Source organism: Manis javanica, chromosome 8, assembly GCF_040802235.1.
Source record: "Manis javanica isolate MJ-LG chromosome 8, MJ_LKY, whole genome shotgun sequence".
NCBI classification, from domain to species: domain Eukaryota; kingdom Metazoa; phylum Chordata; class Mammalia; order Pholidota; family Manidae; genus Manis; species Manis javanica.
The window spans coordinates 122,436,938-122,464,193 of NC_133163.1; the positions used below are offsets into that span (position 1 = coordinate 122,436,938).

At 56.7% G+C, this 27,256-nt stretch overlaps 2 protein-coding genes across 6 annotated transcripts; both read right to left on the minus strand.

Annotated features, from left to right (window-relative positions):
• Positions 1 to 1,263: 1,263 nt before the first annotated feature.
• Positions 1,264 to 8,088, minus strand: ULK3 (unc-51 like kinase 3). Of its 4 annotated transcripts, none has more exons than XM_017647092.3 (16): positions 7,864 to 8,088; positions 7,096 to 7,233; positions 6,891 to 7,011; positions 6,214 to 6,318; positions 5,386 to 5,529; positions 5,088 to 5,170; positions 4,473 to 4,628; positions 4,207 to 4,312; positions 3,962 to 4,002; positions 3,626 to 3,725; positions 3,430 to 3,494; positions 3,270 to 3,348; positions 3,155 to 3,195; positions 2,773 to 2,820; positions 2,490 to 2,556; positions 1,264 to 2,379 (listed from the first exon to the last, which is right to left on the minus strand). In XM_017647092.3, exons 1-16 carry the CDS (start codon positions 7,963 to 7,965, stop codon positions 2,363 to 2,365), a joined length of 1,413 nt encoding a protein of 470 aa, XP_017502581.2. In that variant the 5' UTR covers positions 7,966 to 8,088; the 3' UTR covers positions 1,264 to 2,362. The 4 variants fall into 4 exon arrangements, 3 of the variants coding, with proteins under 3 accessions (XP_017502581.2, XP_017502580.2, XP_036866055.1); XM_017647091.3 differs by having other exon boundaries at positions 7,096 to 7,236; positions 7,864 to 8,086; XR_005059043.2 differs by lacking the exons at positions 1,264 to 2,379; positions 2,490 to 2,556 and having other exon boundaries at positions 4,465 to 4,628; positions 7,096 to 7,236; positions 7,864 to 8,087.
• Positions 8,089 to 8,600: 512 nt separating this feature from the next.
• On the minus strand, positions 8,601 to 26,656 carry SCAMP2 (secretory carrier membrane protein 2). Of its 2 annotated transcripts, XM_037010164.2 has the most exons (10): positions 26,478 to 26,656; positions 18,582 to 18,650; positions 18,039 to 18,137; positions 17,439 to 17,576; positions 16,035 to 16,152; positions 15,361 to 15,489; positions 14,547 to 14,706; positions 13,341 to 13,442; positions 10,395 to 10,515; positions 8,601 to 10,136 (listed from the first exon to the last, which is right to left on the minus strand). In XM_037010164.2, exons 1-10 carry the CDS (start codon positions 26,532 to 26,534, stop codon positions 10,002 to 10,004), a joined length of 1,128 nt encoding a protein of 375 aa, XP_036866059.2. In that variant the 5' UTR covers positions 26,535 to 26,656; the 3' UTR covers positions 8,601 to 10,001. The 2 variants fall into 2 exon arrangements, with proteins under 2 accessions (XP_036866059.2, XP_036866058.2); XM_037010163.2 differs by lacking the exon at positions 17,439 to 17,576.
• Positions 26,657 to 27,256: the final 600 nt, after the last annotated feature.

Below are 27,256 nucleotides of genomic sequence, written 5' to 3' on the forward strand. Positions count from 1 at the left end.
CCCAAGACCAGCCAGGGAGGGCTGTTTGCCGGGGCCTCCACCAGCCTCAGCCCCCCAGGCCTTTCCTGCACCCGGTCCCCCTGCAGGGCCCGCTCCTCTCCACACCTCCAGGTGTAATAACTTCAGGCCATTCTCAGCCAGCCGGCGCAGATGCCACAGACAGACAGCTGGGGTCTGCGCGCCCTCTATCCCATCACCCTTCCTCGCTCCCACCGTCCCTCCCACCCATTCTTCTGCATTCACCCACCAGCTGGCTCCTCCTTTCTTCTCTCTCCTCCTTCCTTTCCCTCATTTTATGTTTTTTGTCCAGCCCATTGCCAGAGATTCTGAAGTACATTCCTTTCCCTGTCTGAAAATAACATTTTTTTGAATCCGTGCTATGTGTCACGCTCATGTACAGTTACTCGTTTAATCCTTACAAATTCTGACGGGTGCTTATCTTCATCCTCATTTTATGGAGAAATGGGTTGGTTAATCAATGAGTCCCAAGCTTCAGGGTCAAATGGCCCCGCCTGGATTTTAGCCACACCTCCTGCCTGCTGGACCACTTCTCTACACTGCCCCCCAGTGGCCGAGCTCAGTGCTGCGGGGAAACTAGGTCCCTCCTGGCATGTTTCCCTCTTGGTACAGAGGCCCTTTATGGAAGGCTGAGCATCTTGGGGGTATCTAAGTCTAGAGGACTGATGCCTTGGTGGCTGCCTGACGGATGGGCTCCCTCTCCCCGTTAAGTCCCCAAAGATGCTTCTGAGTGCTGTTCAATTGGAGACCTTGGTGGTTGAGGGCAGGGGGTTTTTGGAAACTGCCCTGGTTTGGAGGTCCTGAGGGGCTGGGTATGAGCACAGGACACCCTAGAGGATGAGCCTTGTCCCCAGCCCAGTTCAGTGCCCACCTAGCAGGCAAGGGGGAGGGAAGCCAGGGATCCTGCCTGGGGAGTGTGCAGTGCAGAGCAGAGGTTTTACAGGACTGCCCTTCTGCCACTGAGTCCACCCTTCTCCAGGTTCGGAGGGGGCCTTCCCCAGCTTCCAGGCCCACGCCTGTTCCCTCCCCACTAGGTGCTGGGGTCCTCTAGGCGGCAGGCAGGAACGGTGGCTGGTTAGCCTGACTCTCCCAGACCCTCCAGGTGGGCTCTCACTGCCCCCATCATCCTGTGGCCTCCCCAGACCTCCCTCAAGTCACCCAGCGTTTCCTGGGGCACCTCCAGCCCCAATCCGTGAACAGGGCCTTCCTCCCCGGTTTTGCCGAGGACAAGAAGCAAAGCACAAGTTCAGAAAATAATTTAATAGAGAAACAAGAGTTAGATTCTTTACATCCAGCCTCCTGCAGGGAAGACAAACTCTTGCGCCAGGGAGGCATTGAGCAGAGGGTTACAAATCACAAACACCCTCTAATTTTTTAAAAAGAAACCCCAAATAACTCTAGGTGTGTACATTCGTCTCCAGATTAAAGTCCTTTGTCCTCCTAAAGGCCCATGTTAGAGGCTGAGATCCTGGCAGTGGCACTGGAAAGATGGGGAGACCTAGGACCAGAGAGGGGAAGGGCTTGCCTGGGGCCCCACACTGGAACAGTAGCAGTGTCGGACCTAGAACCATGTCCCCTAGATTGCTGGCTCCCCCAAAGCTTGATGGGTCAGGCAGCACCTAGGTCTCCCCTTCCCAGGCCAGGAACAGTTCTAAGGCAAACGGAGGGTGCTCCCCAAAGAGAGATTGAGGGATGGCGGTAAGAGGGATGGAGACTTTGGACCCTTCCCCATGGGCCCCCTGGGCCAAGGCAGGAACAAGGCATGGGTTTCTCAAAATTGCCCCACCCCTGCAAAGTATATTATTTCCCTGCTTGAAGGATTATCTTAAATACTGAGAGGGTAGGTTGGGGTCAACTCCCAGGAGGACTGGTGACTTTGTGGGGCTGAGTGCATATGTGGGAGGGACCTTTCTGGTGTAAGGAAGGGGGTACGCTGCAATACAGGCTTCCAGGAAGGGCAGGGCAGGCACAGCGTGCGGCTGCCCACTGGCAGGGAGGGCGCAAGAGCAGAACTGCCCTGCAGGGGCCCCCTGCCCTCTTTATCAGAGCAAACACAGAAAAGCCTGATGCCCCAAATCCACAGGCTCAGGACCCAGCAACCACCAAGTAACAAAAGTCACATGAAAGAAACCTTCCCGGAGTTCTGCTCTCCTCCGAGTGCTCCCGGCACACAACCTGGGCCGTCAGACCCTCTTCTGGGGACGACTATCCTGAGGGGGGCTGGGCACCCTGGCATGTGGGGGCTCTCGGAGATGCCTGTCCAGGAAGCCTGCTCTGCAGGATTCTGGGCGTTGGCATGGGAGTGTCCCCCAGCTCCAGTCATCCATCCAGTCATCTTCTGGGGTCACTGCAGGGAGCAGGCTGTGAAGGGGGAAGGGGGAAGGGTCAGTCTCAGGTTCTGACAAAAGCAGCAAAAACCACAGCCCTCACCCCTCCTCGGACGGAGGATGGGACCCCAGGGCGGGACTCACAGCCTCGAACAGACTCCAGAAGCCCCTCTTTGTCCAGGGTCTCAGCTTCCCAGTGAGACTCCCTCACCTGCGGGACACAAAGGCAGCACGGGGGTGGGGGGCTGAGAGACAGCCAGAGACAGGCAACCGGGGGCACAAGGGACAGAGACAGTCATGCAGCCAGAGGCTAGAGGGAGACGCACACGAGGGGAGCTGGGTGGGGTGGGGTGGGGAGCAGACGGCCACAGGCAGAGCACCGCAGAACCCACACAGCCTCACACCGATGGGCCCCCCACGTGCCCACCTTGACCTGCTCCTTCAGGTATTCAGCTCGAGCCATGAGGTTCTGGACCTGCCATGGGGGGTGGGGAGGTGGGGCATCCCGAGCGAGCGCCTGCTCACCCCTGATGCTCTCTGAACCTTCCGCCCTGTCCTGACACCCTCCCTCTGAGTCCCTTATCTGCCCCCTTCTCCAGGAAGCTCTCCACACTGAAATGGCCCCCAAGGTTCCGCTGCTGGGTTTCCAGGTCCTGTGTGCCCCACTGCCCTGACCTAACCAAGCCCAGGGGCCCATGCGGCCACTGACTTGCCAAGCCTGAGGTCCGATTCCCAGGCTGAGGAGGTCCCCCCAGACAGAGCAGGGTCAAAGGGGATCCCAGCCCAGCCCCTCCCAGCCCAGTGGGTACCTCGGTGTGAAGCAGCTCCCGCCTCCGGCCCGGGGGCTCCGCTGCAAGGACAAGGAGGGCACACGGTGACGCCAGGGCAGCAGGGGCCCAGGCGCGTGCCGACGAGGGGCCTCACCTGCCAGCAGCAGCAGCAGTTCGGCCAGGCCCTGCTGGTACAGGTCCAGCGCATCCTGCTCCCCACCGGCCTCCTCCTCCTGCGGCCACAAGGACTCCGGGTCAGTGAGGGTCACGTCACGCCAGGCTCCTCACCCGGACACCCTGTGCTCGGTACACACCTTGGCTGTGGCAGCTGCAGCTACTTCCAGGGCAGCCAGGAGGCGCGGCTTGTCACAGGCCATCCCTGGGATGAGGGGCGGAGGCTCGGGGTGAGAGGCAGCCTGTTTATCTGGTCTCAGGAAGGCCACCCCAGCGTGCCCCCCGCCACAGGCTGCAGGGAAGCAGCTAGGGTGCCAGGCCAGAAACCGGGCCCACCTTTGAGCAGGTCCCGGGCAGAGGTTCCCTGCCTCTGCAGGGCCCGACTGGAGGAGATGATGGCCTTGAGCTCCTCGGCCCGAGACACATACTGCCCCACCTGTGCGGGGCGAAGGGCTGAGGAGGGGCTGTCCCGCCCCGCCCCACTCCCCAGCACCCCCCTCCAAGTTCTCCCTCCGCCCCTCAGTGACTGCCCCCAGCTGTAATGTCACGGGCAACTGAGGCTGGCCTGCCCCCTTCCCAGGAGAGGAAGTTTCGGTTCTGAGAGCCAGTCCCCGGAGTCCCGGGAGTCCCCCATCCCTCAGACATTCCTTCAGGGGACTCCCACTCACCCACCTTTGCCTTAATCGCCTCCTTCCTCTGGGTATCCACCTCATCTGTAGAAAGTGGGGGTTTACAAGAGTCTGGGGTGGGGGAACCCTGTGCCACACCAAAGCTTTCAGAATCTCCAAAAGCATGAAGTTCCGGATTTGCCCTCTGCCTTGTCTCCCACAGATCTGGATGGCAGGCTGCCTCTGGAATCCGGGCACTGCAGCTCTGCCGGCCACCCCCTTCCGCGCCCAGGGGCCCCAGGTGCTCACAGCGGAGGGCAGGCACGAAGAAATCCAGGGCCTTGCAGTAGAGGGAGAAAGCGGCCGCAGCGTCCCCTGCGTGGTCCTTCTCCACAGCCTGCACTGCCAGGGCGGTCTGGGGGGCGGGCAGGCCGGAGTCAAGCGCCCCCCCATGCTCCCCACGAAGGGAGAAGAGCAAGTTCCCTGTCCCTGCCAAGTCACCCCTCGCCACTGTAAGGGGCAGAGGAGACCCCCAAGCCGCCCTGGCCCCAGCCCATCCCCGCCGGCCTGCTCACTGCTCGCGCCAGGCTCTCCCCGCTGGGCATGTGCACCAGGTCCACCCAGGGGTGTGCGAAGAAGTCCTGGAAGGAGATGCGGCGGCTGGGGTCCCGCTCCAGGAGCCGCTGCAGCAAGTCCCGGCAGTCTCGGGAGAGCGGGGGCCGCAGAGGGAGCTGTGGGGGAGGGTGGGGCAGGGGACGGACCACACTGGGCTCCGACACCCCAGCCCCCAGTCCCGAGGCCTGCAGGACCACCCTGTCTTGTCCTGGGACACTTCAGAGGTACATGCTTGGCAGGTGGAGAATCTGACGCCCAGGAGGAAGTGACAGGTCAAGGTGACGGAGCCAGTGCAGAGCCTGCCGAAGGTTCGTGCCCACACCCTCCACGCAACACCCTGCTATCCCAGAACCCCGTTTACGGGTCCTGCCCCCCTCCCTGGTCAGGACGGACCTGGGTCTGCTTTGGCCCTCTCTTCCCCCTGTTGTGGGATGTGGCCCCTGGAAGGGCACAGGGCTTCAGGGACCAGTCTAGAGCACCCCAGGCTGTGCAGGTGGCAGTGAGGTCTCCGGTCTCCATCCTCAGGCTGTGATTCCCTCTGCCCCCAAGGGGTGCCGAGGCCCTGCTAGACTCACCTCAATAACTCGGGTGCTCCGAATCTTCTCCTCCAGCTCTATGAACGACCTGGAAGCAAAGGGGGGCTGCCCGAAGAGGGCTTCTGTGGAGGAGAGGCAGAGAGCAGGCTGGGGTGGAGAGGGTCAAGCATGGCCTTGCCCAGTCCTGGGGAGAGGGTCTGGCACCCCTCAGAACAGGAGCCTTAGGCCAGTAGAGTCAGCATTCTCATTAGAGCCTTTCAGGAGGGGCCCCCAGAGGCCTTGCCTCAGGACACACAATGCAGGCCTCTGGCAAAGGGGCAGGGAAAGGAGCCCTCACCATACAGGATGACCCCCACGGACCAGAGGTCCACACGGGCGTCGTACTGCCGCTGACACACCATCTCAGGGGCCATGTAGAGCGGGGAGCCACGGAGCACATGCTTCTCATCCCACGGGGACATGTGTTGTGCAAAGCCGAAGTCTGCGGGTGACAGGCCAGGCGGCAGAGCTCAAACCCCGGCTGCTTCTGCTCCCGGCTTTCAAAGGCTCACCCTGGGCTCCGGCGTGGGCTCCTTGCCGCGCCCCGGACTCGCCAGGATCAGTCCCACTTCCCAGCCCTTGCTCGTGCTGTTTCTCTCCCTGCTGGCCTAGAACCTTCCTACATCTTCCTCTGCAGGCACAAACCCCACTCATCCCACACAGCACCCCCTCAGGTACCTTTTCCCAGGGAGCACTTTGCTCACAGCCGCTATGAGGATAAGAACGTGCCAGGTTAGAAGCCTCCCTGCCTCACCAAGCTCGGCTTTCACCCCACTTCCAGTCTCCATCCGCACGCTGTCTCTCAATGCTCAAGTCAATGCCCCTCCAAATCCTAGCAGGGCCACAACCACCCCCCTCCCCATGCCCCCCAACACTGCCACAGAAAGAGTTGTAGTTTGACCCTGACCCCAGACTGAGCCCAAGTTCCGACCATCCACTGCTGGAGTTCGGTGTGGGTAGCCCGAGAAAGGTCCTACCTTTCGGCGATGGGGCCCATCCCTGGATCTCCCAGCCTGGCCTTGTTTGATGACTGAACAGAGGGCTACGTGACAGACAAGGAGCCCAGGCGGAGGGAGCCTCTGCGCACGCATCCCCAAACCTCATCCCTGCTGTTCCAGACTCACACCTGCCAGTTTAAGGTGGGGCTTCTCCAAGGAGCTCAACAGAATGTTCTGTGGCTTCAGATCCAGGTGAGAGATGTTCCGTTCATGCAGAAACTGCAGGGCACTAGCTGGGGAATAGGACCCACACAGAGAACCAAGTCAGCAGAGCCCGTCTCCCACCTGCGTCTTGCCTCCCCAGGCCGGCATGTGCCTCTTCGACCCAGCACAGCCCCAGTTCTGGCCCGACTGGTCTCCTGAATGTTTTACATGCAAGTGCCAGGTTCCTGCCACATCTAAGAATCTGCACCTCACCCCCACCCCAAGTGCCTTCCTTCCTCCTTTGGGCCTCTTCACAAGTCTTCCCTCTTTCTAGAAGCGTCTCTGGATGCACCAGCCCTTTGGGCTCTTGCTCCTTCTGCAGGTAAAGCACTTGGGCACTACCCATTGGGCCCTGGAATGTTCTACGAGGTGCTTTTATGTTCCACATGGGAAAATCTGGGCTTACCACAGATGGGGGCTCCTCCCTGTCACAGCAGCCTTAAGCCAGGGATGGGCACAGAGGAAAGATGGGGCCCTAAAAATCCAAGCTGTGGCCAGGAGGCAACTACTGAGAATGCCAGGGCCCTAAGCCTGGGGCAGGGGTCGGGTGGGGAGCAGAGATCATAAGTAGGGGTATCAGGCCGGGGTCAGAGACTTTTACCCAACTGCTGCATGAAAACTTGAGCCACCTTCTCCGGAAGAATCCTACGGGTATGGATGAAGCGGGACAGGTCACCCCCCGCACAGAACTCCATGATGAGGTAGATGTGGTCACTGTCCCACTGTGGGCAGAGGCAGAGAGGCAGCGTGAAGAGAGGGCCCCTCCTCCGGCCCCCTTTGGAGGTGGCCCCACCTCAGGCCCGCACCTGGAAGTCTTTCAGCTGTACGATATGGGGGTGTCGGACGCCCTTAAGGATCTCAATCTCTGTCAGGAGGTTTTCCACAGATGCCTTGTTCAGACTCTTCTTGGCCACACACTTGATGGCTACTACCTCACGCGTGTCCTTCTGGGGGGACAGGAGATGTGAGGGTTCCGCCTTGAGGGGGACAGGGCGCATGCCTGACCAGAAAGGCCCTGGTTCGCTCTGCCCGTCTCCCCCCGCCCCGGGCCTGCCCACTCACACCAGCCTCCAGCCAGCCTGCCCAGCGTCCCCTTCTCAGGCTAGGGAGGCCCGAGCCTCTGGAGTCCGGTCTCCCCCCCAGCCTGGTGCTCCCCGGCTCCTGGCGCCGGAACCCACTTCGCGGCCGTCTAGAACGCTGCCTGCTAACTCACGTCATTCAGCGTTCCAGGGCTGCCCACTCTGCTTGCTAACCGGTCCAGCATTCTCGAACACTGACTCCTCCCGGGCCACCAGATACCCCGTTTTAAGCCTGTTCTTCAGCCACTGACACGGAGGCCCCCACGAAGTCTCCACCCGCTCCTCCAGGCAGAGCAGGGGTGAGTACATACGTGTGTTTGAAGGCCCGAGGGTGGCAGTCGGCTCCCGCCTCCAATGCCCGGGCTCGGCCGCTCTTACGCCTTCTAACCTCTCCTACCTTCCCGGCCTGGTACCCACCCGGACCTGCCCGGGGTCTGGCGGGGCGGGGGCCAGGTCCCCAGAAACCCTCGTGTCCCCGTCCCCGCCCGCACCCACCTTGGCGTAGGCCTTGTACACCGTGGCGTACGAGCCACTGCCCAGGCGCTCGGTGAGAATGAAGCCGTCCAGCCGCGGGGGGCCCCAGCCGGGCCCCGCCATTCCGCGCGCCCCACGCCGCCCCACGCCGCTTCCTGGTTCCCGGCGCCCGGTGCCGGCCGGGAGCCGAGCGGGGAGCGCGCGGCTGCAGGACCGAACCCCACGCTGCCCCCAGCGCCGCCCGCCGGAAGTGCATGCGGAGGTCGGGGCGCCGGCTCCACAGCGGCCCCGCGGCCGCGCCCCCTCTGGGTGCGGAGGGTGCTGCTCCTGGGCGCCTCCCGGGCCTGCACCGCCACTGGAGGTCACATGACCCGTCAACACCCTCAAGATCCATCTGGGGATACTGGGGCACCCACGTGAGAAACGGAGGTGGGCAGAGGCCAGAGGCCGAGGCTACCTGGGGAATCCCACAGCATCCCAGAGATGCCCACGGGAGGGGGCTGGATGGGAGAAGCCCAGCTGAGAAGGGGCAGGGCTGGGGGGTGCGGGGTATTTTTCAAAGAGGCCCCCCAGGGTCCCCTCCCACCCTAGACAAGCAGCTCTAAAGTAGACACAGGGGAACAGAAAGGACAAGTAGTTTTAGGAAGGGGCTCTCCCCCAGGGGTAAGGGGCTTGGCCATGTCCTCTCTGGCCTGCAGACCAATTCAGGCCCTATGGGCCACCCCCATCCTTCCAAGTCCACCACACAGCACCAACGCTGTCTGAAAATGTCATTTTTATTTAAAGCACAAAAATTGAGACATAACATAAACATTTGTACATGGAGAAAAAAATACCAGAAAGTTTACAAAACCTTGGTCACTGCCATTATCATTCAGCGGCTCTGGAGCTGAGGGGGTTAGCAGCCTGGTGGGCCCCAGGTCACAGAGGCAGGAGGTTGGCCAGCTCTTTGAGAAGTCCCTTTAGTCCACATACCCATTCCTACCACCTCTGGAGGGCAGAGTGCGGGTTCTGACGAAGGACTCCTAGGAACCCATCAGTGACCCCTCCTGGGGAATCCCCAGGACCAGCGGAGGGAGACTAGAACCCAATGGGGTACCGGGCAGTCCTGAAGGACTAGCCTGGAACACTCAGAAAAGTGACTTATCAATCCAGCCCGAAGGACACAGTTCTCAGCTGATTCCCCCGCCCTCCCTTAGAGTCACACAAGCTAGACACTGCCGCCGGTGGGGGGGCAGTCTGGGGGAGAGTCTTAGGCCAATGCCAAGGACAGCTGGCCCTCAGGAGGAAAGGAAACCCCAAGAGGGCCACACAAACCACACCAGGCCAGTCAGACCCCATCCTCCCAGATGACTGCCAAAGCCTGGGCAGGACAACTTGGGGTCAGTGTCCTCTATCCCTCCCCAAATCCCAACCAATCCCACTGCACATTCAGTAAGTCTAAAGAAGGAAGCACTCAGGCAGGACCCCAGAGGGCACAGGGTGCTGCCCACACCATTAGGGTGCAGGGCACTTGAAGGGCTATGAATCTGTGTGTGAGAAACACAAGGTGGGGAACAGTCCGGGGCCACCAGGCCAGAGGCTCTAGAAGCCCAGAAACCAGGCCACAGAGATCTGAGGAACAGAGCTGTCCGCCCACCCAGACCGCAGCTTGTTTGAAGGAGCCCTTGGGAGGCTGCCTAGGCAGGAAGGAAGGGCAAGATGGGGGAAGCCTCAGGCTAGGTCAGCTGGGGGAAGAGTGGAGTCCCAGGACTCCCGCGGGAACAAACTGCAGCTGGGGTGGGCCCAGGTCAGTCAGTGACCGCAGGTGTGCATGTGTGCGCGTGCGTGCGTCTGCACGTGCGCATGTGTGCAGAGGGGAGAGAACTTCAGCCCCACTGCTTCCAGGGAGACAAAAGAAGCCTACCAAACCAGCAGGTCAGAAGGGAGGAGCTTTGTTTTTTTTCTTTTCTCTTGTGTAAAAATGAAGTTCCTGTCCCTCCCACCCCCTCCCCCGGGGTAGAAGAAAGGAGAGCTCCTCGCTGAGGAAGGAGGAGGGGCCACGGCCAGATACGCTCGCCAGGGCTCCGCTGGGCGTGACCACTGCTTAAGGCACTCACGTTAGTGCTGCTGGAAGGCAGATGGAAGAAAAGGCTGGGCAGGGGCGCGGGCTGGGAGGACTAGTTCCCCTGGAAGGCCCCTCGGGCAGCGGATGAGGCAGCACTGCGGACGGTCCTGCTGCTGAAGATGCCCTGGGAAAACTCCTCTTGGGCCTGCTGGAAGCTGGCCCCAGTCCGGCGGTACAGGGAGTGCACCTGGGGAAAGAGGCCCGGGTGAGAGAAGCCTGCCCAGTGCACCCTCCAGGAGTGAAGCCATCCGGATTTATTGGACGCCCAGGGGGGCCACCCAGAACCCAAGCCTGCCTGACCTCCCGCCAGAGCCTTGGAGAAAGCTGCTGCACCTTTGGAAACCCAGGAGGCCCTACTGCTGCGGCGACACACATCCCCATGGTGAAGGTAGGAGACAGGCACCTGCTTCTTCAGGCTGCTTGTGGCCCAGCACCCACCACTTACCCGCTTCAGAAGGAAGAGCGAGAGCACAGCACAGAGGGTGAAGAAGCCAGCCACCACCATCATGATGACTGACACGGGCAAGTGGTCTTTCTTCAGTGTAGACAGGGCTGCAATCCAACCGCTATAAAGAGAGGAGGAGGCTGGGGTGGAGGGGGCACAGTGGGAGTGGGCCTCAGGGGTCCCTGTGAGGGTGTCTCCTCTAAGTGCCACTGTGTGCTGGCCACCATCAAGGCGTCTCCTTGCAGCACAGAGCCCGTGGGCCAGAAGCCCCTGCCCTGCAAGAGGCCAGGCCTCTGTGAAGGCCTATAGACACCGCTGCCCTCAGTCAGCAGCAGCACTGGGCAGGGTGTTTCCTGCTGCTCTGGGGGCCTAGGGGACATGGAAAGCCTGGCGACTCCCTCCTGAGCGCCTGGCCTCCGGGACACAGCACTGGCCTCCCCACTGACATCAACCTGCCACCTCAGCTCCTCCACCGGGACTCAGGACAGCCCCTCTTTCTCTAGGCAGTCACGTCATCTTCCTGAGCCCCAGGATCCTCATCTATAGAAAGAGAGAGCCTCACACTTCCTGGGTTAAGAACATACTACAAAGCTACAGTTAAAAACTGCGGCACTGGCACAAGGATAGGCATAGATCAGTGGAACAGAACTGGGAGTCCAGGAGCAAACGGATACACTTACCATCCACTGATTTTTGACAAGAGCACCAAGACCACTGAACGGGGAAACACTAGTCTCTTCCACAGATGGTGGTCGGACAACTGGCTATCTACGTGCAAAAAGAAGGGTGCTGGACCCTTACTTCAACCATATGTAAAAGTTAATTCAAAATGGATCAAAGACCCAATAATAAGAACTAAAACTACTAAACTCCTAGAAGAAAACAGGTAACTCTTCATGACCTTGGATTTGGCAATGGTTCTTAGATATAATACCAAAGGCATAAGCAATAAAAGAAAAAATTGGACTTCATCAAAATTAAGAACTTTTCTATGGTAAAGGACCCTATCCAGAGAAAGAAAAAAATAACACAGAATGGGAAAAAATTTGTAAGTTACCTATCTGATGAGGAACTAGTATCTAGAAAATATAAGGTACTCAACAACAAAAAGACAACACAATTGCTAAGTTAGCAAAGGACTTGAACAGACATTTCTCCAAAGAAGATATACAGGTGGACAACAAGCACATAAAATATGGCCAACATCTTAGTCATTCAGGAAATGCCACTCAAAACCATAGTGAGATACTGCACCTCAAGGTTGGAGAAAGTAAGTGTTGGTAAGGATGTGGAAAAACTGGAACCCTCATACTCATACACTGCCATTAAGAATGTAAAACAGTTTAGCCACTATGGGAAACAATCTGGTAGTCCTTCTCAGGCTTATCATATGACCTAGCAATTCCACTCCTAGATATATACTCAAAAAAGCCAAAAACAGGTACTCAAAAACTTGTACAAAAATGTTCGTAGCAACACCTATTCACAACAGCAAAAAGGTGGAAGCAATCCAAATGTCTATCAACTGCTGAATGGATAAATAAAATGCAGTACATCTGCATAGTGGACTATTATTCAGCCATAAAAAGAAATGAAATACTAATATATGTTACAATACAAACCTTGAGAACATTATGCTAAGTGAAAAAGCCAGACACAAAAATCTACATATTTTATGATTCCACTCATATGCAATGTCCAGAATGGGCAACAGAGAGATACAAAGCAGCTTAATGTTTGCCAAAAGTTCAGGAAAGGAGGAGAAGGGGATGACTGCTTAATGGGCAAGGAGTTTCTTCCTGAGGAGATAAAAATGTTCTGGAACTAGATAGTGGTGATGATTGCACAACTCTGTAAATGTACCCAATGCCACTGAATTGTATACTTTAAAATGGTTTAAGTGCGAAATAAAATGATAAATTTTGTCTCATGTGTATTTTACAATCAGTAACAAAAAAAGGGGGGGATAATATCCACCTACCATGGTTATTGTGAGGCTGAAGGCTACAGGGCCTTCATGTAGGAGAAGCCCAGGCAGACAGTGAGGGCCGAGCCAGGACCAGAGCTCCACCTTCTGACTCCCAGCCCGGAGTGCAAACAGTGGTTATTAATCACACCCTTTCTACCAGGCTCGCTATGTCTAAGAGTAATGAATTAGGCCATAAATCAAAGAGAAAAGGGGCCAGATTAGACATAGCAAGGCCGGAGGCAGAGGGGTGGTGGGAGGGCAGCGCACACCTGCCCAGGAAGTGAGGTGAGTCAGTGCCCTCCCCGCCTCCGGACTAGCCAGCTCCACAGCAGGAGGGGCCAAAACAGAGCAGCCAGAGCAGGCTCAGGGTTCCAGCCACCGGCCAGTCCAACCTTTCTGGAATGTTCTCTGTGCACTGCGCAGAAAGGAAAACATTAGCCTCAACTTTTCTTTTTAAGACTAATTTCAGGCCTGATGATCGCAGCATTCAGAAACTCAAGCCAGCTGGATGCTCCAACAGAGGAGAAAGAAGAAACTGATAGCGGAGAGGCTAGGGCTCCGGCTCCTGGGATTACTGGACCTCTGGAGGTCACAGCTCAGTCTGTCAAGGCCAGGGCATCTGCCAGCAGCTGCCCAAACCCAAGAGCCTGTCTGGGGCCTGTGGAAGGAGCACCAGCCTCTAGAAGGGCAAGGCAGGAGAAAAGGAGGGTGCGACCCAGTGCAGGACACAGCCCTGGTAGCCTAGGGATCAGGACAGGTTCACCCACAGCCCAGGAAGTGGTGAGTAAGGCCAGGCAGCGAATGACTACCGGTGCAGAAGCAGAGAGCGGGGACCAAAGGCAGATCTCCACGGGCCCACCCACCCTTCTCCTTGCCGGCGAGTCACCTGTGGGGCAATCTGGGAGCCAGGAGACAGGGAGAAAGAGGCCCAGCTGCCTCCAAAGCATTAATTCCCTCTGTGCCACCCCAGGTCTCACCTGTCCCCCAGGCCAGGAATGCCAACCAACTGGATGATGTAGATCCCTATTTGGCAGAAAAATACGAAGAAGAACACGAAGAAGCTGAAAGAGTTGTCCGACCTGTGGGAAGAGGGGGAGATGAGAAGTCAGAACGAGGGCTCGGGGCTCGCTCCTCGGTGTCCTTCCTCGGCGTGACATCTCTCCTCACCGGGAGCCGGGAGGCAAGATGGGAGAGTACACAGTCTCCAGGGGACCAGCCACCCTGTCCCTGAGGACACAGACACCCACCACCGTAGACGAAAAGGGCTTGCCTCTCGCTGCCTTCCAATCTAAGGGGGTCGATGCTTGACCCCCACCTCAAAGAGCTAATAAAGTTGCTCACCCTAAGGACAATATAAAGAGTCTAACAGTCCATCTTGTGCAGAAATTATCTGCATTTCGTAAAAGTCAAGAAAATCTAAGTTAAAGTTATAATATAAAGGTATTATTTTTAATAATAAAACTGTGGCCTGGGTGGAAGAAAGGTATTTGGGGGAAAAGTAGAGAACACCTGATAAAACTGGTGGTTTTTTTTAGCACCTCCATCTCTGTGTCCTTGAGGGCTGGAATACAGTGAGGGTTCAGGTCATGCAAGGGAAGGTTCGGCTCCTGCCCTCTCCCCTCTCCCCAGGGCCTGTGCTCCCAGCAACAACTCCTGAGGCGCAATCCCAGAAGCCCTACGCTCCTGAGGTGGAGCCATTCATGTCCTCAGTACTTTCTAGGAGAACCAGTCAAATACCGGCACTCAGTCATGCTCGAGTTACTGGGGAGGTGGTGGAGAGCTGTGACTGCGTACTGGGAAAGCCGCGAGAGCCCGTGCAAGGAGCCGGTCCGACCCTGTCACAGCCTGACCCTCTCAGGGGAGGCCAGCTTCCGTCAGGGAAGCACTCTAGTGCCTCAGGGCATCAAAAAATCCCCTCCTCTTCCCAGTGACCGGATGATAGGAGGGCACGTGAGGCTCCTGACCCCCTCCCCAGGTCTCCTGTGCCCAGACCAGGAACAGTGCCCAGAGCAGACCTGAGGAACAGGACCCCTAGTCCCTACCTGTTCCTGCTACAGATGGGAATGGGGCAGTGAACTTGCCCACTACTCTGCCCTAACACTGGATGGGCCCCTGGCTTATGGCCCTCGGCCTGCTGCCTGGGCTGCCAGCCGTACACTTAGCCCTGCCCCAGCCCCACTCACCTAAAGGCCTTATAGATGGGTCGGTACCAACAAATGAAGGCACAGGGGGTGAAGATGATAAACCACAGGATCGAGAGGCCGAAGTCCACTCCCTTGGTGCTGTCGACTAAGAACCAGGCCAGGCAGGCAAGCAGGTTCAGGAACAGAGTCACCAAATGCACTGGGGAGGGGAGGGGAGAGGGATGGGTTCGTGCCAGGGTGGCTGAAGGGTTCCCTGACATGGCAAACCACCCCCGGAGAGGAAAGGAGGTTCATGCTGTGAGGGCAGCTGCTGAAGCAGTAGAGAACCTCGTTTGTACCTAAGAACGGCTAGCTCCCAATCCCGGGGTTCTGGGACTGCAAAACCAGAGACCAAACCAAGTCTCTAAGAGGCGGCAGGACGACCCGGGCACCTGAGGGAGGCTGGAGGAGGAAAGCGGGCAGGACCAGGGGCTGGTCTTTGGGGAACGAAGTCTTTCTCTCAGCGACTCTTTTCTCTGGCCTCAATGGCCCACATGGAGCTACAGGAGTCCTTCACCCTGACTCCTAGGGGCCTGGGGGCCTGCAGCGAGGGGTGGCCTTCTCTGAAAGGGGGCCTTTCAGCGCAAGGAGCTCCACAGGACCTTGGAAGCCTCCAGCTAGTCCCACCCTACGGGGGGGTTCCCGGGACAGGGAGCAGACTGCAGAGGGCCAACCACGTTGGCAGCAGGTGGCCCCAGCCCAGCCCAGCACTGAAGAAGGCTGGAGTCCGGCAGGAAGAGCAGCCAGAGCACAGACAAGGCTCCCGAGCCGGACGCTGCGTCACCCTTGAGCTCAGAGGGCAAGAGAGACTCACGCATCCAGAGGTAGTAGAGCATCTTGCATATCCGCTGGTAGTCAGCAGGGATCTCTACGGCGAAATTCTGATAGAAGCAGGGCTTGATCGGACAAAAGAAGGGCAGGGGCGGCCAGTTGTTCTCTCTCACTGTGTGGGAAGAGGCGAGGAGGTGAGGCCCAGCCTCAGAAGCGGCACAGCGGCCTGCACACCCTGGCCCAACTTACGGCCCAGGGTTCCCGGAAAGGCGCCAGCAAGTGGCGCTCGAGGTCTTTATGGGTACGGAGAGGGATGGGAAAAGGTGACGGGGCCCACTCCAAGATAAAAGACCCCAAATGCACCGGGAAACACAGAACTTTATGGCCTAAGTGATTATTTTTATGAACAACCAGCTCAAAAGCACAAGGGGTCATTCCTGAGCGAGGAGTCACAGGATCAATGCCCCCACCCTTTTGAAGAACTTCAGAGCTGGGAAGGGAAGGGGCGCCGAAATAATCTACAACAATTAGGATCACACTGGAGCTGTCCTGATGGCCACCTCACTGCTGTTCCCCAGGACAGGCACCACTCAGAGGATCAAGAGCCCATCCACGCTGGGAGGCCGCCCCAGGGGCAAGCAGGCCGGTGCAGCTCCCCTGCGCTAAGCACGGTCCGGCGCTGGGGCTCCGGGGCTCCGGGGCTCCGCGCCCCCTCACCGTGCAGGTTGGTCACGGTGTTCTGCAGCTCCTGCTCCTTGCGTTCCAGCTCGGCTGCCTTCCTGTCCAGTTCTTCCTGCTGCCGGAGCAGGCTCGCCTGGGCCGCAGAGGCGACCGCCTGGAGGGAACAGGGAGACGGGGGGCAGCCGGACACAGGAGTCGGAAGACAGAGTCAGCCTGAACGGGAAGGGGGAAGGGCCTCGCCCCGTGCAGGGAGGGCCAGTTCCAGCCCCACAGCGTCCCGGGTACCTGAGACCACCGCAGAGGCCAAGGTGACCCGCTCCCTTCTGCTTCTGTACCTCTGGCCCCTGAGCCATTACCAGGGCTACCCTCTCCCCGCCATCCCTGAGCTGGAGGTAGGAGAACTACCCCCCATACTAGAATCTAGGCAGAGCTGTTATAGTGACCTCTGGGGTAACAGCAAAGGGAAAAGGGCCTCACAAGAGAGTAACCTGTAGCCAGAAACCCGGAAACTCAAGACTCATGCAGAACCTGGAGGGTGCTTGTGTGAAGGGGCAGCGCGGACCCGCCAGCCACGAGCAAGGACCGTGTACCTGCAGCCTCGGGCATCTGTGTTCAAGCACCTGCCCCTGCTCCCCACTCCCCGGAGCTGCCGTCTGCGGCCCACCCGCACTGTAGTGGACAGCACCCCAGAACAGCTCCCCAGGCTCGGCCCTGCTCTGGCTTTCACAGCACGGACAGCAAGGGCTTCAAGCCCTCTCGGGCGGAGCAGGGCCTCAGAGAGGCAGCGAGGGGATCCACGCGAGGCCGAGCGGAGCGGCGCCCGGGTGTCCCGCCCCAGGGCCCTCTTCCCGCTGGGCGCTGCTGCCACTGAGGCTCAGCTCCTCCTGAAGTCTACAGTCCTTTCTGGGGGGCCGACACCAAACTGGTCACTTTGCAGGATGACAAGCAGGCATTCGTGCATGTGCCCGCGTGGGCTCTGGGGCTCTCCGCCCGCCCCGCGCTCCTCCTCCCTCTGCCCCTTCTCCCGCTCGCGCCTGCTCTTGCCCTCGCCCCCCCCCCCCGCTCTGGCCCTCCCCCTTCCCGCTCCTGCTGCTTGTGCACTCTCCCTCCCCTCTCCCTTTCCTCCCCGCTCTCTGCCCCTCTGCCCCTCTCCCTCCCTCTCCCTCTAAAAGGAATTCTCCAAAGAGCCAAGGCTGCCTTAGGAAGATGAACTGGTAAATTTCAGGCACTGGGGACAAGAGCAAGACTACACCTGACCCTGCTGGGCCACGACGGGGGGTCTTGGCCTCCTATCCCCTGCAAGCCCTCCGCCTCTCAGCCTGGCCCCACCTCCACAGGGCCCTAGGGCCACGGCAAGGGTCCCGGCATAGGGCCCACCAGTCAGCACCCAGCTCGGGGAGGCTCCGCGCACCGTGCCCTTCCTTGCTCTTGCTCATCTGCGCTCGGCCTACCTTTGGAAGCCTCCGCGTGGGGCTGTCTGGAGAACACTATCCCCTCTAGGAGCATGTGCCTCTCTGAAAGCTGGCTCCCTGCCAGGACTCTGGTAGGCAGGAACCTGCTGGCCTGTCTAAGCAGGAGCTGCAACGTATGCTCCCCCTTGGGTCAGGCCACCGGGGGCAGTGAGGTGACAGAGTGGGGTATCAGGCACGAAAAACAGACAAGATTCACAGTATTTGGTGAAGGGACACATGAAAATAAGAAGAAGGCAGGTATAAATAAATTTAAAACAAAAAAAGAGAGAGAAAAATAGATTATGGGCCCTGAGTGAGAGAGACCAGGAGGATCTGGCGAACGCGTCAGGGACCAGCGCTCTCTCTGGAGACGCCAAGGACCCCAGCCCGGGAGCAGAGCTTAGGTGGGGGGTGTGTGTGTGTGACTACACGCGCATGTGAACAACTCCAAAGGGATTATCAAGAGGACCCCTGAAGGGGAGCCGGGATGAAGGCCCTCTGCCCACCTCCCTGCTCAGGGGCTCAGCTACTGGTCTGGCTGCTTCCCTTTCTGGAAAAGAGAGGCCAAAGGGAGCTTTGCCAACGGTACCTGTGGGGTTGGCTGGGCGGGTTCCACGGAGGGCTGGAGCACCGCCGGCTGCGAGGGCCCGGGGTGCTGTGTGACAGGAACTGTCGTTGCTGCATTTGTCTGCACAGGACACAGCAACGGAGGGAGGCGAGAGGGGCTCCGTTAGTTGGCCATGTGTGAGGAACCCACAGCAGGGTGAGTGATGCGCCCCTGCCCGGGAGCAGCACGCCCTCTGGGCCCACCCTGGACCTCCCTCTGCAACTGCTCAGCCAGCAAGCCACAGGCTCTGGGCAAAGTAACGCCCAGCCCAGCGCCCCAGCCTTGCTGGGTCCCGGGCTCCCTGGCCCTGCCCGGCCATCTTCTTGGGGAGGGGCCTGCATCATGGACCCCAGTAGGAGAACTGGTGACTTACTCATCCTCACTCCCACTCCAAGTTCACATAGGACTGTCCCTTTAAGGACTGCGCCTTCTCAGAGCTGTCCATCTCTACCAAGGCCCCTCACCCCACAGGCCCTCAGACCACCCAGAGGACCCAGGGACGCAGGCACAGGCATGCTCACCGACCTCTGAGAAGGGGTTGAATTCAGCCAGGCCACCTTGAGGGGCATGGGTCAGCTGGGTCACAGAGGGATCCTGGGAAGGTGAAAAAGAGCCATTAGGTGCTGGGGAGAAGAGAGAACCTTGGTGATGGGGAGAGACATCACCATCTCTGGCCGCTCCCAGGGCCAGCAGACAATTTCAGGGAAGAGAGGCACTGATGGCCCTTCCTAGTGCCTGAAAAGCCTCTCCTGAAGGCTCCTGTGCCCAGTCCCTGCAGCACCACAGCTGCCGTCTCTTCTCCCTTTCTGGAAAAAAAGGGTTGAGCCTAGGTGACTTCCCAGAAGTGACCCAAAGCAAGCTTTACGGCCTGAGGCCCGGGAACAGACACCACACGCATCCTTGCTAATGCCCTTTATGGATCCCAAAGGACTCACAGCGTTTACCTCCAGGGAGTGTTCTTTCTGGCAGGGGGCGAGGGGCAGGTAGTGGGGGACAGTATGGTGTGGACAGAGACTTTTCACTTTAGAACCTTTCTGTACTATTTTACAGAAAGCATTTGTTCCTCTTATTTAAGGTTTTGGAACAAAGGCATGCTGTTGGCGGCCAGTGCTGATTTTATTAAATCAGGCAAACTTGCTTGGAATACAGATATGATGGGCTCAGATGAAACGCCAGGGAAATGTTTGTTTGCTTTTTTTCTGGATTCTTTTCAAAAAATGCAAAAATGTCCTCAGATCACAGCCTCTTCCTGAGTTTTCAATCCTCCCTTTCCCATCTGATCTCTGCCAAGGCCAGCCCTTCTAGCCCAGGGCCTGCCTAGGGCTCCCTGCCATCCTTTTCACCCAACCAGCCTCTCCACTGGCCTGAGTAGTCTGTCTCCATCCCGCCCCTCCCCCAGCAGAGCTCCTCCCCTTCCCAACACAACAGGGAAGGGGCTCGGGTCCAGCCCTGCAGCGCTGACAGGCTGACAGGGCTCCGGGGGAAACAGCTGTGGAGGGTGGGCATGCAGCCGCCAGGCTCTGCCAAGGCCCTGTCACGGGGCCTCACCCAGGCTCCCCGTCACCTACCGCGCCCTATCCCTCGCTACTGGTCCAGGCACTCTGTCCTTCCCGCTCAGCCCCACCTCCACCAGGAGGTCTCCACAGGTTGGATTCTTAAACATGCTGACATTAAATACATACCCAGAGAACCCCCTCAATTTTTAGAGATGAAAAGATACTCCCCATGGCGTAGTACTTGGCCTAGGTCTCAAAATGGGGGCTGGCTCCCCGTTCTGAGTATTGTAGACCTGAGGGCCAGCACTGAGTGTGCTCACCGACTCCTTCACACCAGCTCTCATCTTCCCACCGGGGCCAGTTCCTAGAGGGCAAGACTGTCTGACCAGCTGCGGGCCGAGCCCCGGGTCAGGCGCACAGTCCCTCTCACTTCTTGTCTCTGGACGGGCCTCATCCTCTGCACCCCACCCCGATCTCTTCCGCAAGGACGCAACATGGCTGTGTTCTTTCTGCTGGGCACCATCCCTGCCTTGTGGCTCCTGCGACCTGGATGAAGTGATAAGGTGAGGTTTGGGAGGCCACCTGAAGCTGCAGGAACTGGCCTTAGTTATTTGTTGGCTGAACAACTAGCAGATTTCTCCCAGAATTAGTGGGCTGGCTTCCTGTAAGAGGGAATTATGGCTCAGTATCTGTTCTCCTTTCAGACTCAGCAGACACCAAGCCACAGCAGAGTCGAAGTCACTGAAATCAGATCCACCATCCAAGGCACTGGTAACTTAAGTCTGAGTCACTGCAGGACAGAGGGGTGGCTCTGGTAGCAGTTTCAAGCGCTGGCATACACAGCTGGCCAAAGTGCATGCTTTTAATGGGCAAGCTCCAGACTGCATGAAGATATGCCATTTCTTTTATCGAGGTCAGCCAGAAAGGATTCTGGCGCGAGGTGCGAGGTGGGTGGGCTGACTAACCTGTCCGCACTGATGTCTCCTCTTTTCTCTAGAATCTTAAAGACTTGGCCCTGGGCACTTCGCCGGGTTCACCGTAAGTAAACCCTGTCTTTACTAGCAGGCTGCCGCCTGCTTCTGGTTCTCTGGCGCTCGATGAAGGACCTGATGCAGAGCGGCAGCTCAGGGAATGTTTGGGAATGAGTGCGGCGGGTTGTGGGCCCTCCTCTACTTTCTGTACAAGTGCTGCCCAAATGCTAGGGCCCAGAGAAGGGGGGCGGAGGAGGCCGCAGCACAGCAGCCCCAGAGCCCACAGCGCCCGGCCTGGGAAGAGGAACCTGGACACTCGGGGAGACTCGCTACTTCCCATGAGAAGTGGGCTCTTTCTGAAAGATGCACACGGCCTCAAGAGGCGCTGAGCCCATGAAAGCCACTTGCCGTCTCCTTCCATCTCTGTCTGTTGACTCCCTATACGAACCATTCCCCACCAAGCACAGAGCTAGGGCGCCAAGAAGCCTTGGTTCCTGCCCTCAAGAAGCAAATAACAGAGAACAAAAGAGAAGCCAGGGCAAGAAATGACAGCACGTGATCGGGGCTAGAGTGAGCCGAGGGCAGACGCAACAGGATCACAGGGAAGGGAAGGAGGGACAGAGCTGTCACTTAGCTAGGAGAATTAGGAGAGCCAGGGAAGGCTGTCCTGAGGTGGCGTCTGAGTTGGATTTTGAGAGAAGAAAGAAACTTAGTCAGTACTAAAGAGGGAGCAAGAGCAGCATCTGTGAGGTCACAGCATCTTTACAAAGAGCTTGCATGTGTTCAGGGAACGGGAATGTGTCTACACAGAGGAGCCAAAAGTGCCAGGAACCGCCTGAAGAAGGGGACAGGCCACACTGCAGGAGTTTGGACGTTGCCCCACGGGCAACCAAGGACAACTAGAGACTGTGAGCACGGAGTGGAGTGACCACCTCTGCCGGCAGTGAGCAGAGAGCTATGCACAGGGAAGGAGGGTGCAGGAAGCCTGGCTAGGACACCACGGTCCACCCGGGTGACAGTGAGGACAGAATAAGGTATGCCAGCTGAGGATGGAGCAGAGGGGACGGACTCCAGAGACCCTTCACAGGTAGGTGCCACAGGCTCGGCCCCTCTCCGGGCTGGTAAAGCTGTGGGGTTACTGCAGGGCAAGAAAGGTTGGGGGAGGGAGGGAAAAGGTGTGGAGTGACCGGTGCCAGTGCAGGTGACTGGTGAACAGCGCCACCATGGAGCAAGATAAGCGTCATGGGAGAAGAGGAGCAGGTTCTTCAGGAGTGGGTGTGAGGGAGCCAGGAGAGGATCTGAGAAGTCAGACTGGAGAAACCTATGGAGTGTATCTTGTTGGAATGGTTGAAGTGTCCTGGTGAGAGCTGGGAGTTACTGGTTTGGTGCTCAGGAGAAAGGTGAGGGCTAGAACTCAAGTAAGTGGAAGAAACTACTCAGGAAGGTACGGAGCGAGAACAAAGTCAAGCACAGAACTCCAGGACACCCCTAACTGTATGAGTAAGGGCGTGCAAACCCGCGGAAGAAGGTGAGAGTTACTAGTTACAAAGGGGCAATGGACAGAGAATTTCAAGAGAGCCCAGTCAAAGGAGCGTGTGCATGACAAGCAACAGGAGACCTCGGACCTTTGTCTCTGGAAGACACCATGGGATCTGAGAGTGAGAAGGTGCCTGGGGCTGCAGGGGAACCAGCATGCAGGAGCGTGGTTCTTGGGGCTCTCTTCCCACCTGCCAGGCTTTTGGCTCTTGGCCCCAGGCCTTTTCTACTGCAGGATTCTGCCCTTCCTCCTCAGATCCCTCACAGCTCCTTCTGGCAAGTTTTGACTGCCCCTACCAAACCCACAGTGTGCTTTCATGATCAGCAAGCATTTCTTAGCCCTCCTGCCACTCTAAGAGCTCTGGCAGGCCATGTGCCCATTTACTTTGGTCTCCTGCACTGGCCCACAGAGCGTCGGGCTCAGGGGTGTGCACAAATATGTCGGTATCTCAAAAGGAGCACTGGTGGATGGGTCAAGCTTGCTAAGGTACATGGCACTCTTCTCTGAACCAATGGCAAGTACCCCTTCTTTGTTCTGATTAAATATTACCATTTCTCTGAACACAGAATCATCCTACACTAAGTAGCTCCAAAGAAAACTTAACAAAAGTGTCAGGTCAAGTTCAGCTCTGTCTCTGGCCAAATGCACCTAGCCTGGCTCCGGGTGCCAACAGCAAAGTCTAGGTGACCCCTCCTCACCCCCACCAAATCTGTGCCGCTGTCTGGAGTCAGTTAAACTCTATGAACCATAGCATTTTCACATTTCTTGAGACAATGCTCTTGTTCCCCAAGAAAGCTCAACCAGGTCCATCTGGTGGTTCTGAGGATTCCCAAAGTTAGTCAAGCTGGAGCCCACCATTTCCGGGAGGTGGCAAAGCCCTTAAAGTCTATGCAGGGAATTTCATGTCATTTTGTTCACACCCAAATCACATTTCTGCCACCACTTTCTCCTCCCACAGGAAAGAAATGTTTTAAATCCTCGGGAAGCCACACTACTGAGATTATCTTTTAACTGCAAGGAGACAACGTGTGAAAGTGATAACATATGATTTGGCAACTCCTGAATGCTGAAAGGCCTCTGTTTAGCACCCCCAGCTAGACCACTCCCCTTCCTTGAGGTCAATGCTGTCTGCCTGGTGACCTGGCAGATATGCCGAACGGGAATGCAGCCCTGGCATTGGCCTGGGTGACCTGCTTGTTGCTGACTACAGTACAGTGCCCACCTTTAGCCCTCTACCTCTTCATCGGCCACCATATTTAATAGAGGGATAGGGAGTGCCAGGGAAGGTTGTGAAATTGGCAACACTTAGCTTGCAGTTTCCTGCTTCCTCTTAGGAGTTTAGTAAACCTTTGCTGCACTCTTGTGACAACCTTCCATTCCCAGCTCTTTGCAGGAAGTTTTCTAATAATCCCAATTATAATTACATGAAACAAAGAGATCATAAAAGCCTATGCCCACAGCGCAGGGTAGGGGTGGTGGGTGGACAGAACACATGAGAAAGGAAGTGAATACAGGCACACGGGGAGTTTCATGGGATATTACAAGAGTTAGCTAAAAAGGATTCCTATGGTTGAATCACTTGGTGAAATGCTGGGTCAAATAAAGTTGAGCAAACATAAATGTCTTACTGTAGGACTTCTCAGAGCTTTTAACTAAGAAGCCTTGTTAACCTCAAAAAAAAAAAAAAAAAAAACTGAAAAAGTTGTGATTCCCAAACTTACTTGACCACAGAACCCTGAGCACCTTTCAGGATTGGTTCTAGGCAGAAAACGTGGGGCTTTGATGTACTGTCTTTAAAAGCACAATACAACCAGTACTCATCCAGCCCCACACCACACACTGGGAAAAAAATTGCTTGGCTAACACTAACTTGTTACTTTCATCCCTATCACTACTCTATTTCAAGAATGGTTGGCAGTGGTGATGACTTTTACATCCTTCCTTTAGCTGGCCTAAATAACCCCAAGGCAGTTTAAGACCAATATATGAGTGTCATAACCTTTAAAACAGCACTGCCCTGGGAATGAGACCACGTCTGGGCCCTTTCCTGCTGTGAGCTAGCTGGTGACTCTGGCATGTCCCAGCCTCTCTGGATTCTTGGTTTCTCCTCTCTGAGCTACAAGGCTTAGCATAGATTTCTCAGGAGGTTCCCAGCTCTAATAATCCACCATGAACTCTGAAGACTAGTGTATTTTCCTAACCCTACATGGAGTGATGGAAAAATCAACTCTGCTCTGAAGACTGGCTAGATGTGAGAGATTCTGTGCCGATCTGCTCTCCACCTGCTTTACCCTGAGCTCTGTGCCAACACCCTGGGCAAATGAAGCTGGGCTCATACTCCGTCACCCAAGGGCTACACCCTTCCAATGTCCCAGCCCTGGAAGTCAGGGAAGCAGACACTACCATCACAAGGAGAAGTGGGGGGGTAGCTCTCCAGGACATGGAGCTCAGGGGCCTCACATCCAAAGCTCCTTCTCCCCACATAATTGTGGGTCAAGAGGAAAAACCTAGCCCATGGTAAGGAGAAGGAGAACTGCAGCCAGCCAGTTCCCTTCACCCTACACAGGACTCCCTACCAGCTGTTGCTCTTTACTGGACCACAGCTGCTTCCTGTCCTGCTGTATCCTGGGGCTGCCTGATAGACTGTCTTGCTTGAATACAGAAGTTACTTTTACCACAGTTTGCACAATCATTTCTGGGGCTGGAGATGTGGTTTAAGACTTTCAAGCTGCTATTAATATGGGGCAGAACTCAGTCCAACTATCTTGCCCACTGTTAGCACTGGGTACAAGCTCTTTCCATCACCGGACAGCTGAATACCTCTGTCAGAGAGCAGCATTTTATTTCTAATTCTGACAAGATTTAAAAAAAAAAAGAAGCAAATCATTACACAGCGTATACACCAAAAGGCTACTGAATCCTTACTAAACTCAAACTGCAGTATTATCCAGTAGTTTTTTAATTAAAGCAAAAGTTACCAGAAGACACTGACAGAAAAAAATGAAAATTTTTTTCTTTACTCAACAAAAATGACTCCATTACATTAGAGACAAGGTCCCTGCAAAGGTTCGGTCGGGAAGCATTAAGTTATAGGTATGTAATGTTTGGAATTCTCTGATGTTACAAAGAACAAGCCACCAAAACTTGCCTTGAGGGCTCCTGTTGGCTAAGTTACCCTGAGACCAAGAAAGAAGCATTACATTTTCACTTTCCTGACAGCATATAATTATTTCATTCTAGTCTCCTTTGTCTTTGTTGTGACCCTTGAAGGGATTCAAGTGAGAAGGCTCATGCTGTGAGTTGTGGGAAGGACCCCTCCAAAGATTTCCCCTACACCTGCCAGAAACTTTGAAGCTGCTAATGACCAAAATAAAGTACAAGCAGGATGAGTTAATGTGTGTGCCTGGTGACATCCTCACAGAACAGAAACCTCAGGACTCATAAATCACTAGCCAGCACAAGCAAGCTTTCCTAGAACTGTTTTTGAGCAGATGTGAAACAGGATGAATGGGACTTTTGGAGCTAACAGGAGTCTTAGCCCTTCATCACGGAAGAGTACTCCTGTTATCTTAGCTCAAAAGAAAAGAAGTTTTAGCTTTAACTAGGAAGACTATTTTTTCCCTCAGTGGTTTATTCAAAAGGTCAGGCCAGCTCTTAAGTCAGTGAATCTCAACTGCCCAGCCACCACACACAGGTCCATCAGACCAACATTTCTTGTGCTTCAAGGCTGAGCCCCTCACTTTTCCTTCCCTCTCTAACCCGAGTTCTCCTATCTAGCCAAAATCCAGCCCAAACTAGACCCTGGTGTAGGTGGCTAAGGTGTGGAATTTTTATCATGGCCATATTGCAGCTTGGGTTACCTTCTCATCCTCTCCCCAGTCTTCCTCTCCTAACAGACCTCAGGGGCTCCTATACCTTACACGCTAGTTCGGTTACTGGGGCGGGGGAGGAGCGAGGCAGGGGCATCTAAAGATTTTCCCTTTTTTTCCCATTTCACCTCATTATCTTGCTGTCACCTCCTCCCCTAACGTGACTCAAGGCAGGTGTTTTCCCAAGACTGAGGGATATGGCAGCCACCCTTCCCCTTCAGATGAAATCACTTGTCTCCCTGACTCTGGGGAGTCTCCCTGACCGTGTCTGCCCCAGTCCCCTTCCCCAGCAGTGCCCAGTCCCCAAAGGGGCTAAGTCCTGGGAGCCAAATTGTCCCACCGCTTCCCATGCAATGGCACCCCGCCCCCTCTGCAGTTCCACCGGCTGCTAGTCCCGCCCCCCAGGCGCTACGATAGGCCAGTCACCAAAGCCCACTCGCCCATTGGCCAGATGGTCCGTCCCTCCTACGCCACGTCTCCCGGCTCCGGAGAAAGAGGCCGTGGCAGCGGCCTTGGCACTAGAGAGAGCTGTGAGTTGGGAGCTCTACCTGGAAGGGATTTACGTCCACTGGGTCCGCGAAGGGGTTAGTGTCGAAGGCTGACATGGCGGTCCGGGGCCGATGGACTAGCTCCGCGAGCGCTCCTGCCTCCGGGCACGCAGACCCAGCAGCTCTCTCCGCGTAGACCCTCCACTTCCGGGAGCGAGGCAGCCGTTCCGGCGCAGGCGCAGGGCCCTCCCCGAGGGGCGTGGTCCTGGGCGTCACGGGCGTTTCGCCCCGCCCCCCTGCCCAGCCTGCCGCCGAGCCCCGGGGGGGCTTTCCTGCCCCTCCTTCCTTGGTTCTTTGCGCTTGAGGAGTCAGGGCGGCGCTGTAACTGCCCCTCGGTCTGATGGCTTCCAACTTTTGTGTTGGAGCGGCTCAAAGTAAACTCCCCAGAGTGGACCCGGAAACGTAACCTCTTCACGTCTCTGAAGGGCAAATCTGGGAAGTCCGCCCTGGTCCAGGCAGAGAACAGGAGCGTGAGCCTGCTTTGCTGGAAATGGGAAATGGAGCCCTGGCCCGACGGGATTGAGCTGCGCTGGGAAAGGGTTCTGGTGGTAGAGGCCTTGCAGGGGGGGTTCTTTAGGGAAGAGCCAACCGTGCAGCTGTCCCCCACAGTAGCTGAGCCCTACTTCTAGGCCTTGTCCATTAAGTGATGTTGAATTTTATCGTTTCAGGAGCTCAGACAGGTCCTGAGGTGGGATTTGAATCAAACATTTGTTAGGTAAACAAGGGATTTTGGCAATAGAGCTATAAGCCGTCAGGGACGTGGTTAATTCACTCCCCAG

Coding starts and splice junctions, on each gene's coding strand:
- SCAMP2 (XM_037010164.2), bottom strand. CDS start 26,534: ATGTCAGCCTTCGACACTAACCCCTTCGCGGACCCAGTGGACGTAAAT. Junction 14,707..15,360: donor GCTCTACTACCTCTGGATGC/GTGAGTCTCTCT, acceptor TCCCCTCCCCAG/TGCATTTGGTGACTCTGTTC. Junction 13,443..14,546: donor CCCATCTATAAGGCCTTTAG/GTGAGTGGGGCT, acceptor CTCTTCCCACAG/GTCGGACAACTCTTTCAGCT.
- ULK3 (XM_017647091.3), bottom strand. CDS start 7,965: ATGGCGGGGCCCGGCTGGGGCCCCCCGCGGCTGGACGGCTTCATTCTC. Junction 5,530..6,213: donor GCCCCACCTTAAACTGGCAG/GTGTGAGTCTGG, acceptor TGTCACCCGCAG/ACTTCGGCTTTGCACAACAC. Junction 4,003..4,206: donor CTTCGTGCCTGCCCTCCGCT/GTGAGCACCTGG, acceptor CACTTTCTACAG/ATGAGGTGGATACCCAGAGG.